The sequence below is a fragment of the Corylus avellana genome, chromosome 7 (genome assembly GCF_965113065.1).
Source record: "Corylus avellana chromosome 7, dhCorAvel1.hap1.2, whole genome shotgun sequence".
NCBI lineage: Eukaryota > Viridiplantae > Streptophyta > Magnoliopsida > Fagales > Betulaceae > Corylus > Corylus avellana.
Genome location: NC_142496.1, coordinates 18597948 through 18615365, shown reverse-complemented (window position 1 = coordinate 18615365; position 17418 = coordinate 18597948). Strand labels below are relative to the sequence as shown.

At 36.9% G+C, this 17418-nt stretch overlaps 1 protein-coding gene and 1 pseudogene across 3 annotated transcripts; both read right to left on the bottom strand.

Moving 5' to 3' along the window:
* Positions 1 to 3022: 3022 nt before the first annotated feature.
* MAPR4 (membrane-associated progesterone binding protein 4) lies at positions 3023 to 16932 on the bottom strand. 2 transcript variants are annotated; one of them, XM_059597530.2, is made up of 9 exons: positions 16843 to 16932; positions 16484 to 16634; positions 16232 to 16308; positions 16085 to 16156; positions 15039 to 15076; positions 13508 to 13551; positions 6439 to 6485; positions 3952 to 4126; positions 3023 to 3444 (listed from the first exon to the last, which is right to left on the bottom strand). In XM_059597530.2, the coding sequence occupies exons 2-9, from the start codon at positions 16601 to 16603 to the stop codon at positions 3277 to 3279; spliced, it is 741 nt and encodes a 246-aa protein (XP_059453513.2). In that variant the 5' UTR covers positions 16604 to 16634; positions 16843 to 16932; the 3' UTR covers positions 3023 to 3276. The 2 variants fall into 2 exon arrangements, with proteins under 2 accessions (XP_059453513.2, XP_059453514.2); XM_059597531.2 differs by having other exon boundaries at positions 16803 to 16888.
* On the bottom strand, positions 10620 to 12283 carry LOC148584612 (uncharacterized; annotated as a pseudogene). The gene is made up of 2 exons (XR_015912881.1): positions 10932 to 12283; positions 10620 to 10695 (listed from the first exon to the last, which is right to left on the bottom strand). The product of XR_015912881.1 is annotated as an uncharacterized LOC148584612 (transcript).
* Positions 16933 to 17418: the final 486 nt, after the last annotated feature.

Below are 17418 nucleotides of genomic sequence, written 5' to 3'. Positions count from 1 at the left end.
GTGACGGGTCAATGTGACACGTCACTACGTGCCATTATGGAATGTACCAATTGGTAATGTGTCATAGTGACACATCACCAATTAGTGACACGTCACTAAATTGGTGACGTGCCATAATTCCACACGTCATAATTTTTTTTTAAATTTAAATATTTTTTGTTTAATTTAATAGATTTTAAATTTGGTGACGTGCTGAATTGTCACACATCACTGAATAGTGACGCGTTAAAGTTCACACGTCACAAATTAGTGGCGTGTGAACTTTAGTACATCACTAAAAAATTTAGTGACATTTCAAAAAAAGGGTTACTGTAGACATGTCACTAAAACTATATTTTTTTTGCAGTGTGCGAGAGGTTGTCATAAAAGTTGCCTTGGGTTGATAAAAAAAAGGGGGGGGAGGGAATAAGGGATGGTGGCTTTGTTAGAGCACTAGCAGCAGGGGGAATAAGGGATGGTGGCCTTGTTAGAGCACTAGCAGCAGGCTCTCTATAGCCCATTCTTTTTCTTATGTTTAAAAAAAATCTCAAAAAAGCATCCATATCAAAAGCTCAAAATTTAACCAACATCAAAGGGCATCTACAATGTTTCCCAATGCATTGGAAAACACCGTAAACTCCCTATGCATTATTAAATTATAAAACATCTCATTCTCTCTCCTCTCTCATTCACATGTCTCAACAATTCTCTCTCTTCTCTTATTGGTTGCAATGATAAAAAGAAATAGTATTTAATTCATATAAAAAAAAGTATGAGAATTTATTGTGATGTATTTTTTTTATAGGAAATTAAAAGTAATTTTATTCCTTAAATTGAGAAAAAATAGTTGAGAAGGAAAAAACAAAATGGTGAATAGAAGAAGAAGGTTGCGAAGGAAATGAGACATGAGTTGATAGCTGAAAAAGTATGTGTGGTTCGGTAAGAAGTAGGAACTGACATGTGATGGAGAGAGAAATATGGAAAGAATAAAAGAATATTAAAAAAGAAAATACAAAATAAAAGGAGGCTACTTTCATAGAGAAAGGTCCCCTCTTTCTCTCCTTTCCGTTCTTTTGCATTGGTAGGAAAAAAAAAAGGAATGAAAAGAGAGATAAATTTTCAATGGTTGAGGTTGATGCATAGATGAATTTTATGTACATTTTGATACTCCAGAATTTCTCAAATTTTATTGTAGGATTTTATGTTTCAAACATGGGTTCTCGCCTCTCGGACACAAAAGCATGAAACGTCAAATTTAGGGAATCAAAAAACGTTAAAGTTAAAAGGAAAAAAGAACTCTTTATATATATATATATTCTAAAAATTATAGTGTAAATATGTTTTCTTAAATAAAAATATTAATTTTTAATATTTGGGGCGAGCCTTATATTTTTATGAAGATGAATGTTTAAAATCACATTTTTATCTCACAATTCTAACGTGATAGATATAACCAACTATTGAATCAATCATTGTTAAAAATAAAATAAAATAAATTGTTAGTTAGAGTTGTTACATAAGCAGTGAGATAAAAATGTGATTTCTAGCATTACTATTTTAAGAAATAGAGTGAAGCTTAGTTTTAAAGTAAAGTTTATTAACTTAGCATAGTATATTAATGAAGGTTATTTTTTCATGAAAGAAAAATATATTTTCTGAAAGTTTTTTACAAATAAAGTTACTAATGTACATCTATATATAAAGAAGGAAAAAATACATTTTACCTCCCAAAGTTTCACTCCATTTTCAATTTAGCATTCAATGTTTAAAATTGGCAGTTTACTGCAACAAAGTATAAAAAATATGCTCTCGCTAAAATAGCTCTCGTCATAATGTTTTGTTGACGAAGTTTTCGGTGGCTTCCGCTTCTTTAAAAAGATAACATTAGGACGACCTGCTGGAGCCCTAACTCGATTCCATAATGTTAGTATTTTGGTTGGCTTAATTCGGTTCCAAAATGAAAGTCAGTGATGTCCGTTCAACTGCCGTTCAAACGTTGCTCTTCTAACACTAGAGTTACTGTTCACTCAGTGTTGTCCATTCGACTGCTGTTCTATTCCCGTTCGACCGGTATTGTTGCTCTGTTCACGGCACTGTTCATGGTACTGTTACATCACTGTGCCTGTTCGATCGCCATTGTTCACCGTTCGAACGGTGGTTAGTAAAAAGACATTTTGTCATGCCTAACAAGCTTAAAACGCTCTAGAAAACATGGGGAAAATGTCTCTATAAAGTCAGGGTCTGTGGTCGAATGGTCGGTTGAACAACGGTCAAAAAGGTCCTTATATTCTTGCAGGAATCTCAGAAAAGCTGTCCCCCTGTCGCGCACACTTCAAATAGTATTGTTCACCCGTTCGAACGCTAGTCAACCAAATCATTAAAATACTACTGACCAGCCCTGTTCTCATGAGCCTATAAATATGGGACTTGGGCCATTTGTTTTTATCAAGCAAACAACCAGAGATGAAGCTCTATTGTGAGAGAATAGCCTTAGTGCTTGAGTGTTTGTTTCTTTATGTGCTAAGAGAGATTTGATGTTTATGTGCTATGAAGCCATACTCTCTTAGAGTGTTTGTTTTGTTTAGAAGCTATACTTGTGTAATCTACTTTGGAGAAGAAGCCTATCGGAAGGGTCCGATAAAAGAGTATCACTTTAAGAAGATTGTGAGCTAGGAAAACAAGTTGAAGGCTTGTTGTCTCTTATAGAGCCAAAGACTTGCAAAGGGTTATAAGTGTCCATGTGTCTTTAATCTCTTGATGATCTGTTTGATAGGTGATAATCCTAGGTTTAGCTGCCCCAGAGAGGTTTTATTTTTAGAACAGTTTCTAAAAAATTTTCTCTTCGTCACCAAAATATCTATGTTCATTTACTTTACCGCTTTACATATTTTGGTGATTAATTATTTATTGCTTTATAATTTTAATTCCGTATTTATTTTGTTAAACACCTATTCACCCACCCTCTCGGTGTGTTTGGGGTCTGTTATTGTATTTTCACGTAAGGTTATGCCATTAACCATTTTAACTAAGCATAATAAATCTATCAAAGAGTGAATATCTATATTATGCAAAAGAGGTATATACTGCTTCAGAGAAAAATAAAAGGTAGACATGTATAGTTGCAAAGCGTCCAATGTGGTTTAAGAATCATATACAATCCCACCCCCTAGCTTTTAGATCTTTGATATTTCTTCACCTTCTTTATGAGTTGAAAATTACATATGAAAAACTAGTTTTCAACACATTTGGGATGATTTAACTTAATTAGTTCTACCAGCAGGACTAATACAATCTAACTTAAACACGGCAAGTCTTGGCAAGGAGGCCACATCCATCATAAACTTCCAAACCTGGCTGGTCAAGTTGATCTTCTTTAAAGCAAGCACAGCGCTTGCTCATCTTTCCAGTCAAAGCAATTTCCAGAGGCCTCTGAACTAACCTTGGGACACCAACATCACACCAAACCTGATAACAACAATCAAGATCTGAAATATAGCTCAATGAACATTAAAATGCCTGCTTAATCATTATGAAATGTTTGGGTCGCTTCTCATGTTACACGCCAGAATTTTCATGACTACAGATTTGTGTGTGACAAGATGGGGGCTAACTCCACTAGCTGCCATGTGCCAGCAGACTTCTTTTAAGAAGCCTATACAAAATCAAAAAGTTGAGATGGGGAAGCCATACAACTGGAATAACACTAAGAGCATGTTTGAAATTGTGTGTCAAAGAGCTTAAAAAGTGCTTTTAGTATATAAAAAACTATGCCAAACAAAAATAGGTCTGTTTGGTAAAAAAACTTAAAAACATATTTTTGACTTTTTTGCTCTAACAAAGCCGAAAACTGGGTTTTTGGAAGCTTGAAAGTGAGGTTTTTTTTCTAAAAATCTCTTTCAGGCTTTTCTTTTTATAGACAAAAGTTCTATTTCTCAATACAATTCCAATCAGGCTCAGAGACAAAATATATACCTCTCCACCATCATCTTGGCTCCACCTTGAATTGCAACTAGGTTGTTTAGCTTCTTCAATCTTCTGCTTCTCCAAAAGCTGTGCACCTCTTGCAGCCTTTGCTTCAACTCCTTTCAAATATTTTGTGGCATTTCCTTGGCTATCATAATAACGTCCTACTAGCTTGCCAATAAATCTAACAACACGAGTTCACACTGAATCAATACAAAATATTATGCTAAAACTTGATACAAAGCAATATTTTCATTTGAAATTTTTGAGTTTCTATGGTAACATAATTCTTTCCTCCATTCTTAAGACACCTTAAATGAAAAGCAGAAGCATGTCAAATTCAAAACTGAAAAGTGAAAACGTTTTAGTTCACTAACACACACAGAACCATATTAAGTTTTGTTTCAGGCACTTTTAGTACAAAATATAACATCAGCTTCACATCGATATAAGCAAAATAGGCATCTAGCTGAATAAGCAAAAATTATCTACAAGAGGACGAATTAGCCATAAGTAGTGTGCCATTAGAAACTTTGTCTACAAATAATAGTTTTCGCCCATGCTACCAAGTGCTTGATATGCATTGTTGGCTTTATTCCAGATTACTTGATCTTCAAGATAACTAATGGACCTACATAATACTAGAACCTTGTTTCTACTTCTATTTCTATTTCGGGAATCACATGAAGTTTTGGGACACTGCATAGAGGGGCATATTAGTGTGTTAACTGTGGGCTTTGATATACATTGTTCACTTGCAAATGGCTTTAAACTTTTGAAACAGTTGGCACCAGTAATCTATTAATTGAAAAAGCAATAAAATAACCCTTATCTAAATAAAGAAATAGTATTAAACAAATTTGGAAACATGCTAATTGGTTGCTGTAAATTGGAGTTTTAACAAATAGCTCTTCGAGGTTTAAAATTGATTAAACACTCCCTGGGGTAGGCAGAAGAAAAAAAAAAAAGAAAAAAAAAAGGTCTATCGTTAGATGAGTTGACAGAATCCATTAATGTGGCACATCGACACCAATCATATTCTAACCTGTGTAACTTACAATAAAAAAATTTAAAATATATAATAATAATAATAATAAGAATAATAATAATTAAAAAAAAAAAAAAAGAGTGGTCGAGCCACATATTATCACCTCATTCATTTACATCCAACTCACCTTGTCTATTTAATCTCATATTGCCAAACACAAATCAGTATTGATAGGGTTGTCATTCACATTCTTGATAAAATTGTTACCAACTCATTGCAATTACTTTCACCCCATAAATATAACGAGAAATGTTGATTGCCATGGATGTGAAGAATGAGTTGTGTTACGAATTGGATGGAGTCAGTCAATGAAAAGAATCCAAAGTACTATAGAGATGGAGTGGCCGAGATATGTACATCGGGTATCATAGGATTGGTAATATGAAGTGTCCATGCATGAGACTTCTGTTGATGGGAAACCATCAACAATGAAGTACTCCACACTCTTTTAATCTTCGGATTTTAAAACCACAAGTGTAACCCAAGGTGAACAACTTCATATATAATTCTCTCTATTAATCCCTTCTTTTTATTTCATTAAAATTTACTTTGAACTAAAATAATTTCACTCGTGTTGCAAATGACTTTTCTATGTTTATGGAAACAATATTGGACTTTGGGACAAAATAGACAACAGGTTTGAGCGTGAGAAACATGCTTTGATTTTGTAAAAATCGTAAAAAGTAACTTCGGAAAGTGAGGAACAAGCAAAGAGAAGATAGTTGCAACGCTTCTGGGATGTTATCTAAGAAAGCCATTACTCAATATTTTACAGTCCCACAACCAAGGCAGCAAAGGAGCTTAACATGGGCTTGACACTTTGAAAAAAAGGTGTAAGTGACTATTCAAAGATGGCCCCATAGCATTTCTTATTTTAATTTTGCTAAATAAAATTTGATTTTAAATAATACATTAAATAAAATTTGATTTTAAATAATACATTATATAAAAAATTTAACAAAATTATACAACCGATTACTTTCTTAAATAATTCTTAGCTTTTGTACAATACTATCATGTCATGCACAGCAAGCATTTACTGCTAGTTACGTAATGAATATCATATCCAAACTGCTAGACAATGTTTGAATTAAAAAATTAGTGTCAAATAAATCTTAAATGCAGCATATGAAGATGTAGATATATTATCACATCCACCAATAAAAAAATAAAGAAAATGTTTTGGAGGTGTATGAATAATCTTTACTCATTTGATTGGAACAACTTTTAAAGAAACATTATATATATATATATATATATATATATATATATATATATATAATCCTAGAGAGGTTTTGTTAAGTTTCAGAAGCAGGCCACTAACAAAAGCAAAGATTCACCAGGGGGAATGCTTTTAGTAACTATATTGGAAGCATTATAACATGATTGAGAATTTTCAAATATCAACTTACTAGAATGGAAAAAGATAACTGATCAATGTAACTCACGTGTAGCTTCTAAAGTAGAAATCCCGCCATCCAACAACACTCTTCACCTATAAACACAAGTATAATTCAATCACATGTGGAACTTGTTAAAGTTGTAATGACATTGGTTATGGTTCATGGAGCAAGATTAATCACAACAGATCTCATAGAGTAGAGAAAAAAGTTTTTTCCCCCTCCTTTTTCTGAACACTCTTGAGAAAATATGTTTTGAAATAAAGGATACACAACCATTCTAAAGACCTCGCTAAGTATAAATTGATACTTTCTCCATTTTACAGGCTGCACTGACACAATATTGAACTGTAAGCTCACCTTCCACCTCTTACCTAAGAGGGGATGAGATGCCATTTGGCCCAATGACCATTGGGGGGCACATTCTTCATAAATCAGCTGGTTAATATATGGCAGACAGAAGCTCTTGTTGGTAACTCAAGGCCATTTCGTATGAACAAGGCTCAGAGAATGTCATTTTTGATGGATTGTGAAAAGACTAGAACAATGTAACAAGCAACACCTACCACCAAGGCCAATTTGTTTGCTCCAATTAAAGAGGAGCTTCGAGGCATGCCCTAATATGTTCACATAGACTAGTATAAAATTCAAAATGATGCTTCATGCTCTTTATATTGCTCCTGCTCTAATTCTCATCATATATTCTGGTAATCTTCATTGAAAGTGTGAAAAATCATCAAAAGATACACAAAATATTGAATAGCTGAAGGTGGAGGACACCAAAGCCTAGGTTACCTAGAACACACATAATTGAAATACACAGAAGAAGAATGAAAATTTGGAACAATGGGATTAGGCTTATATATGATTTCTTGATGAGTAATAATTTTTATTCAGAGGAGAAGCAAAGGTCATGTACAAGAAAAGTATACAAGAGAAGCCACCACCCTAATAGGATTGAAAATTTAAAAAGTTAAGAAGATCTACAAGATTACAGGACGAAAATTAAGAACAAACGTTACAGCCCAAAATAAAAGAGATTTCAAGGCGGATTTTAATTGTAGCACATTAGACTCGTGATCCTCAAAAAATGTGCTGATTTCTTTCTCTCCCAGTGCTCCACATTGGTAAAGTAGGATAATTTTCCATATGGTCGAGCATATATATGATTTAGGAGCACATTGTTTTATAGAAGTTAAAATGCCATTAGGCAGAGAAGAGTTAAATATCCTATCAAAGGGTGTGTCTATAGGGAAGAAGGGGAAAAAGAAAAAAATAAATTTTCAGAAGCCAAAATTAGTTTATTAATAAGAAAGTATAGAGAAAAGAGGAGGCTGTTCAAAGATACGTAGCCTACCTCAAACATATTATATATAAGCTTAGAGAATACATAAAATGACCAAATTGCCCTCAAACCCTAATACATTCTTCTAACACTCCCTCTCAAGCTGGAGCATATATATCATATAAGCCCAGCTTGGAACAAATAAACTCTAACCGGTTACGACATAAAGACTTTGTAAACATATCAGCTAATTGGTCTCCAGACTTCACAAATACTGTAGATATGTCTCCATTGAGTATCTTGTCTCGGATGAAATGACAATCAACCTCAATGTGTTTAGTCCTTTCATGAAAAACCGGGTTAGATGCAATATGTATGGCAACCTGGTTATCACAAGATAATGGGATAGGAGTAGTAGTCGAGAAGCCAATCTCCTGAAGGAAATGTTGTAACCATGTCAACTCAGTAGTCGTATGAGCCATTGCCTTGTGCTCTGCTTCAGCACTAGATCGTGCCACCACTGTCTGTTTCTTACTCTTCCAAGTTACAAGATTACCACCAAAGAATGTGCAATACCCTATAGTAGACCGTCTATCTAAAGGAGAACCTGCCCAATCTGCATCAGTAAAACCTTCTACCCTAAGATGTCCATTTGGTCTATACAATATTCCTAGACCAGGTTGTCTCTTTACATAACGAATAATCCGAGTAACAGCTTCCCAATGTGAAACCCGAGGAGCCTCCAAGAACTGACTGAGAACACTAACGGCATATGAAATATCTGGCCTGGTGATAGTAAGATAGTTCAACTTCCCAACTAGACGACGGTATCTGCCGGGATCTTCAAATAATTCACCTTCATCCTTTAGTAATTTCTTATTTGGATCCATTGGAACATCAACTGGTCGAGAACCCAAAAGACCTGTCTCTTCTAATAAGTCAAGTGCATACTTTCTCTGGGACAAGTTGATACCTGTTCGAGATCTAGCAACTTCAATGCCTAGAAAATATCGAAGTTTGCCCAAATCCTTTGTATGAAATTGATCCTGTAGGAATTGTTTTAATCGGGCAATGCCTCCTGAATCATCTCCAGTAATGACAATGTCATCTACATATACCACAAGGAGAATATAGCCAGCACTAGTATGTAAGTGGAATACTGAATGATCTGTCTGACATCTCTGCAGCCCAAACTTTAGTACCGCTTCAGAGAACTTTCCAAACCATGCCCGCGGTGACTGCTTGAGACCATACAATGCCTTTCTTAATTTACAGACATAGCCCTGAGACTCCCCCTGAGCGACAAACCCAGGTGGTTGCTCCATATAAACTTCCTCACTCAAATCCCCATGTAGAAAGGCATTTTTGACATCCAATTGGAACAAGGGCCAATCAAGATTAGTAGCCATGGAAATAAGAACACGAATAGATGAAATTTTGGCTACAGGAGAAAAAGTGTCATCATAATCAATACCATACGTTTGCGTATAGCCCTTAGCAACCAACCGAGCTTTCAATCTTTCAACCGAACCATCAGGATGAAACTTAACTGTGTAGACCCATTTGCAACCCACAGTTTTCTTATTAGGTGGTAAGGGAACAAGCTCCCATGTCCCATTGTGATGCAAAGCCTTCATTTCCAATTCCATAGCTTGCCTCCAACCAGAGTCAGATATTGCAGCCTGCACTGTCTTAGGAATAGAAACACTAGAGAGATGGGAAATAAAGCAAGAAAGTGTAGGAGATAAAGAACGAGTGGAGACAAACTGACTAATAGGATGTTGGGTAGTGCAAGAACGTGTACCTTTCCGTAGGGCAATAGGCAAGTGGTCGGATGGATGTGGAGGCAGCGGATTTGGAGACGATAAGGATGATGATGGCGGTGCAGGAGCTGATGGTCGAAGTCTACGTTGATAAACTTGGAGTGGAGCAGGTTGGCGGTGAGGTAGCAAGACCGGAGGAGAAGGAGAGACCGGCACAGAGAGAAGAGGAATAGGCAGCGGAAGAGACTCGACATCAGGCTCAAGGGAAGAGTCACCCAAAGAGGTAGTAGCAAGAAAATAGGGGAGAGACTCAACAAATGTGACATCGGCACTAGTGAAGTAGCGTCGAAGAACCGGACTATAGCAACGGTATCCCTTTTGGGTTGTGGAATACCCAAGGAAGACACATTTAGCACGAGGGTCAAGCTTATCAAATCCGGGACCCAAATTATGAACATAGCAAACACACCCGAAAACCTTCAATGGCAAGGAGAACGGGGATGAAGAAGGATATAAAAGAGAATGAGGAGAGGTACCATCTAAGACCGAGGAGGACATCCTATTAATTAAATAACAAGCAGTGAGGACAGCATCACTCCAAAATTGTTTGGGAACATGCATATGAATTAAGAGACAACGTGCGATTTCTAATAAATGATGATTTTTGCATTCAGCCACACCATTTTGTTGTGGAGTGTGAGCACAGGATGTTTGATGGATAATGCCTTTATCAGACAAATAAGAGGCAAACGAATGAGATGTATATTCTTTAGCATTATCCGAACGCAAAATACGGATTTTCGGAGCAAATTGAGTCTTAATCATATTGTGAAAAAGTTGGAAAATAGAAAATAACTCTGAACGATTTTTCATTAAAAATAACCATGTCATTCGGGAAAAATCATCCACAAAGGTCACAAAATAGTGGAATTTATTGGCTGCGATATTAATTGGACCCCATACATCAGAATGAACTAACTCAAAAGCACTAGAAACCCTACTAACAACACGGGACAGAAACGAGACACGATGATGCTTACTAAGCTGACAAGCTTCGCAAGGCACAGACGCCTCATGACGAAGACTGGGGACTTGATGCTTCAATGTAGAAAGGGAAGGATGACCAAGACGACAATGCCACTGAAGAGGGGAGGCCGACGACTGCAACGCATGAGAGGAAATTGTAGGTGCTAGATCGAGATAATAGAGGCCATCAACTTCATGCCCCATACCAATCATCCTCTTCGTCTTGAGATCCTGAAAAATGCATAAAGAAGGATAAAAACTAACTGAACAGTTAAGGGATTTTGTGATTTGACTAATAGATAACAAATTAAAAGGAAAGCCAGGAACATGTAAAACAGATAACAACTCAATGTCAAGACTCAGATGGGTAGTGCCTGAGCCGACCACTTTGGATAGGGAACCATTAGCTAGGGTGACACTTCTAGGTGATGCGACAGGATGATAATTAGAGAGGAAAGTAGACGAACCAGTCATATGTTCATTGGCGCCAGAATCGATAACCCACGGGTTGCTAGTGGAGGATAAAAGACAATGAGATGCAGTACCTGACTGAGCAAGAGTAGCAGTGGAAGAGGAAGAAGCCTGCTTATGGGCTAAGAACTGAGCATACTCATCTTTCGGGATGGAGATGAGATCATTCTCAAGAGGTGAGCTTGAAGTACCAAGTGGTCCAGCCGGGGCTAGAGAACCCTCATCAGAAGTAACCTAATTGGCAAAACCAGATGGTGTGCCATGTAAGTCCCAACAAAACTCCATAGAATGATTGGTACGGCCACAATGAGTGCATTTGCGAGGCCCACGACCTCCAATGCGACCACCTCCCCGAAAATCACGTCCACCACGAAAACCACGACCACCTCGACTGCCACGCCCCCCACGGGAACCACCATAACTACCACGGGCAGCAATAAATGCAGCACGATCACCAGTACGTTCCATGCTCAACAAAGAACCATGATCAGAAATAGTAGCACGCTGAACCCGAGAAAAAACCTCAGAAAGCAATGGGAGATCAGAACCACCCAAAATCTGCGCACAAACAGACTCATACTCAGGTTTCAAGCCGAGAAGAAATCGAACCACATCCACATCTTGACGTTGCTTCTCCATTTTCTTCAAGTCAGTGGAGAGCGGCTGATACATGTCTCTTTCCCGACAGACGGTCACAACCTGATTGTAGTACTCATCTAAAGATTGAGTACCCTGCTCAAGTCCAAAATATCGTTGACACACCTCATAAACTCGAGTGATATTCCCAGTGCCAGAGTACATATGCCGAAGATGATCCCAAATTGCTTTAGCAGTAGGAAGATAGAGACATGAGGATCCAATGTGAGGTTCAATACTATTCAACATAAGAGATATAATCTGATTGTCGGCCTAGTCCCAAAGGCTTTTGGAGTCATCTTCCGGAGATTGCTCAAATTCCAAGTGAGAATACAGACCTTTCCCTCTCAAGTATACTTCCACAGATCGTGACCAATAACCATAATTTTTGCCATTAAGTTTCACAAGTGTCATAGTAGCCGGACCCATAGAGGCAGAATTAATTAAATCGGAAGGAGGAGCCATTATAATGCACTAACCAGATGCAAACAACTACACAAGTCCACCAACCAACGAACTACCAAGGAGAATAATAAAAAAAAAACTCACACAAAACAGCCCCAACTCGAAGCAAAGCTTGCTGACAATGATGAATGCCAACCAAAAACAACTCAAACCATGGTAGAATCGATAAAATACGTCAAAACTGACCTGAACCGGACTGAAGTTGAGCAAAAACAGGTCTAAACCATAGTGAACCGGAAGAAACCGAGAGAAATTAGCAAAAAACTGACCTGAACCGGCTTGAACCTGGCCTGAACCGGACTAAACCGGCCGGAAAATGGACTGAACCAGCCGGAAAATGGGCTGGACCGGTCTGGACAGGGGAAAACCAGAAACCGGATAGCCTTGTCCCGGTTTAAGGTTGGGATATCCTTATCCTGAATACGCGACAGCAAGCACCCGGAGCCAAACACCCAATCTTCATTTGTCAAAACCGCTGGAACCACGCCGGAGACTGCCAGACGTCGCCGGAACCGCGCCGGAGACAGCCAGACCTCGCCGACGACAACCAACCCGTGCCGGAAAACAACCAACGACGACAAACAAACCTCCGGAGACTGCCAGACGCCGGCAACAACCAACCCTTGCCCAGATCGTGCCGGAAAAACAACCAACTACAATCTCCGGCCACCGCAGAGAGTGGTAATCACCACAGACAGCACCGACCGACGACTCCAACCAATCATCGACGATGACTTAAGACCCATGGAGATGACGGCGGTTCATACCAGCGGCGATGGGGAACCTGGCGCCATCTTCCACCACGGGCTTGAAGCCCAGCACTTCAACTGCCTTCGATCAGTAGCAATATAAATGGGAGAGGAGAAAAGAATAGAACCGGGGGAAAAAAAAAAAAACGATTAAAATAAAAGAAAGAAAAAGATTTGGGAGAGAAGAACAAGATATCAGGAAAAGGTATAAACCCTAGGCTCTGATACCATGTTGAGAGGTTTGCATGAAGAAAGTATAGAGAAAAGAGGAGGCTGTTCAAAGATACGTAGCCTACCTCAAACATATTATATATAAGCTTAGAGAATATATAAAATGACCAAATTGCCCTCAAACCCTAATATATTCTTCTAACAGTATATAACAAAGTTGATAAAAAAAAATCCTAGATTGTGGTCTACTACGATAGAAGTGATTTATGATAACTGTACACTTGCCTCAAGTAGGAATTGGAGTATGTCTATTTAACAAAATCAGAAAGATGCATAAGGACTATGACAAATAGATTGAGCCAGGATTTAGCATCAAGCAATCATCAAATATAGGCTACTTAACTAAGAAGAGGCAAAAGGGGCGGGGGAATTATTTCTAGCCTCATTTGCAAAGGCCAAAATAATGATTTTTCAGATCTTTGGATGCCAATACCCCAGAATGCTATGTAATTCCACCACTGAAAAAATACAACCAAATAAAGTTGGTTTACCTCAGTGCTGGATAACCCAAGCAATGAGTCTGTAAGTCCATCTCCTGTATTAAGAAACAAAGTGAAAAAAGTTAATTCTGCACAATGCAATAAGTTTGAAGCTGCAAAAGTTATCGTTTAATTATTTGCCGCTATAATACGCCATTACTTTAGAAAGAAAAAAAAAGGCTAAAACGCACAAATGCCTTCTAAACTTTCATCTAGCTGCACGACCACCCTTGAAATGAATTTGTAACCAGTTGTACCTACAAACTATTAGAAATTTGCAAATAACCCCTTCTGTTAACCTTCCATTCAAAATAATAATTGAAACTGGCCCATGTTATGAGCACATGACAACTAAAAAAAATATATATTTTTCTACAATACAAAATGAAAAATAAAAGTATAAAACTCTTGTTGATCTAAGCCCCAGCAAGAGGAGAAAGAATCAAGTAAGATAAAGAAGAAGAGCAGAGTCTTGACAATTTGAAGAACCTCTCCCCTCGTTGATGACAGCAACAGCACTGCAAACTCTACACCATCTCCACCCAATTCTTTCTCTGATATTATTTTGATGCCTTCACAATATCATTTTTGTGTTTTTGTGTTTCAGCTAGAGTACTCAAATTCAGGCATTGAGGGTTTTTTTTCCACTCTCTTTTAAGTGTGCCATGAAGCAAAGATCTGCAGGGTTTTCACCTTGGCCTCAGATTAGAGGTCTTCAATCCATTCATCACAATATCTACATTTTTTTTTTTATGAATACAATATCTACTTTGTGTATCCATACATCTCACTTCAACACATTGTCAAAAGCCTTTGAATCCTTCAGTAATGGCGGCACATAAAGTCCCTCGCAATGACAACATAGAATCACAATATCTACCTTTTTTTTTTTTTTTTGAATACAATATCTACTTTGTGTATCCTTAAATGTCACTCCAACCCATTCATCACAATATCTGCTTTGTGTATCCATACATCTCACTTCAACACATTGTCAAAAGCCTTTGAATCCTTCAGTAATGGCAGCACATAAAGTCCCCCACAATGACAACATAGAATCACCTTCTCCCTTCTCCCCTCTCTCCTTTTCTCTTTGCTTTTTCCACTTTTGATTGGACACCGAGAAAGTTTCTGGTAGTGTCCAATCAAAACAGGAAAAAGAACATGAGAATTAGTAATAAAAAGCTTTTCCTGATCTCTTCTTGATCAAGTCAAGCCCCAGCATGGTGAGGCTCCCATGCCAAATTCTTCCCCCCACCCACAGATTATCATGGCAAGATTAGGGAGCAGAATGATTAATTTTTTGGGTAAGTGATAATACGATGATGATTTTCAACTATCCATTTTCTTCTAGTATCAAATTACCACTATTATCTCGAATTTGAAAACGAAGAAGATGGTTTCTTAGTCAAAAAATGGAGGATCACCATGAATTAAAAAAAGAAAAGTAGATCTTCAACATATTCTCACAGGTTGTCAAACATCGAAACTTGCATAAGATAGTCAATAGGCTTGACGAAAAAATAATAATGACAGTTGCTACCTGTAAAGTTTCCTGAAACAAATGCTCGAGAAGCGTCTCTGATTCAAGGAGAATAAGAAAGCAAAAGGCTGTCAGAATACAATTCTAAAACATTAAAACGAGAGAAATGATATGAATAAGTGAATATAAGTCAGTGGGAGATATGTCAATGATGGTATTTAAATTTGGCAATTTGACGTTTTAGGCACTACGGTGTGACAATATGAGGATTTTGAGATAGATTCACAAAGGGTGACAAAAAAATATAAGCTTATGCAAGAGAAACTTCCTACACTTTTCAAAGCAAGAAAAATCAAAGTAAGCAACTTGGAGAGATAAAACCAGAATGTTTTAACAATGCTGAGTGCCACTAATGTCGAAGAAACATCATAAAGCTTAATTGCCAACAAGTTAAATCCAAATTCTAGCCCACATACGTCTTCTATTTGGCAACACACCAACAAGGTTGAAGTCATACTTCCTAAAAAGACCTACCACATGTAGAATTTACAGCATAAAACAAAGGTTTTTTGATCCTTCCTTTTAAAGCCATTCACTGAAAGAGAACACCATGAGAATCATATACAGAAATCCATGCAGGTCTCTTGGCCAAGGAGACTAGCTGAAACTTTATTTTTCCTTCTTACTTTTTGTTTAGATAACAATTTGTGAAGGAATATAATGCAAAAAGAGGATATGAGCTCACCATGCAGACAGGGTATACAGTCTACAAAGCCAACAAAAGGGATTTAACACCGACATGGCAACAAATTAAATAAAGTAATGCTAGAAACTATATTTTTTATCTCACAATCATCCCACAATGTTGATTTGACAATCCCAACCAACCTTTGGATCATTCATTGCGGGGGACTTAGACTCAAGGGTTAGGCTGGGATTGCTAATTGGGGGATAGAAATGTAGCTTCTAGCATTTCTCAATTAAATATCTACAAGAAAGAAAATATTACAAAGGCATTATGCTAAGACATGTAGGTAAACTCATTGACATAAATAAAACATAAAAAACCAAGCCTGTTTGGGAAAACAAACGAGGATGTCAAATACCTTCCAGCAAAATGATTGTAACCCCCTCCCGGGCCGTAGTGAGATTTTCCTTTTGTTACATCAAACACAGACCTGAATGAAAATATAGAATGTACATAAGAATCCTGAAAGTAAATTCATACATGGAGAAAGAGAAAGAGAGAGTACCCAAGAATTCCTAAAAGGATGGGTAACCCTCCATCACTCCCATTGTACAAGGCCAATTCTTCAACAGTAAACAGTCTCTGAAAAAAGCAAGCAACATCAGCTACTACTAGTAAATATAACAATAATAATGTCTTCTGTCCGAATTTAATTTGCCGGAAAATCAAAAACTCCGACCAAACAAGAACAAGAAGACCTTAGCGTTCAATTTGATTGAAATTTCCACGAGAAAATCAAAAATTTGGAGGTGCTGACCTGGGGGGAGTGAGAATTGGGTTTAGGTGAAAATCTGAAGAGAAGAACAGCGATGACGGCCATCAAAACCGTAGTAATCCCCAACAAAAAAGGGGACATTCCTAAAATCTTCGCCGCCATCCACCTCAGGTCACTTCAACTCAATCGAAGCCTACAATAGGAAGAAGAAAGACAAGCTCTTCAGAGAAGAAGAGACACGAGCTCCCAAGTTCGCCCTCAGCTTTACGTTGTTGGTTTTTTTTCTTTTTTATAGAAAAGTTGTTATTAAGAAAAAAAAAAATGGGGATTTATTATTAGTTCATGTATGTCGATGACAGACCAATCGGTTGGCTACTTTGCTGGTAGGATGGATACAAAACCTGACAATTCTGAGTTCAAAACTCCCAAGATCGTCCCAAGCTACCTCCTCTGTTGAATGTTATATCTTTCCTGAGTAGCTCCTTGCTGTCTTCGTCTGCACTTAACGGCCCAAGAGCATATGCACTCTTCAAATAAAATTTAAATTTGAAGAGCAAAAATTTTTTTTTTGTAAATTTAAAAAGTAATGAATCAAGTATAAAACACATTATATCTTTTTTTTTTTAAATTTAATTAAATATTATTATTTTCTTATTTTTTAATTCTTGTATTGTTCTTGGTAGACAAGAAAGAGAAGAAAAATGAATATATAAGATTAAAAACTTAAATAACTTTCACTTTTTGGCACTTGGTATTTAGAGAGCTTTGTTGATTAAAATTAAATTTGAAATAGAGTAGAAACTAAAAAACTTGTTTTAAATCATTCAATGACTCTTATTGTGAATTTTTTCAAAATTTTAAAGAAAAATTAAATATAAAGAGCTTAATAAGAATGCTCTTATTAAGAAGTGTAATTTTAAACAAAATTACAAAAAATGTTTTTTTTTTTTTTTCTAATTGAGTTCTTTAAAAAAAAT

Bases quoted from the DNA above. Each gene is read 5' to 3' on its own strand.
- MAPR4 (XM_059597530.2), bottom strand. From the start codon at position 16,603: ATGGCGGCGAAGATTTTAGGAATGTCCCCTTTTTTGTTGGGGATTACT. The intron at 6,486-13,507 runs GTAAACCAACTT...TTGTGTTTATAG, and splicing joins TTGGGTTATCCAGCACTGAG to GTGAAGAGTGTTGTTGGATG. The intron at 3,445-3,951 runs GTATATATTTTG...TGTTGTTATCAG, and splicing joins GCCAAGATGATGGTGGAGAG to GTTTGGTGTGATGTTGGTGT.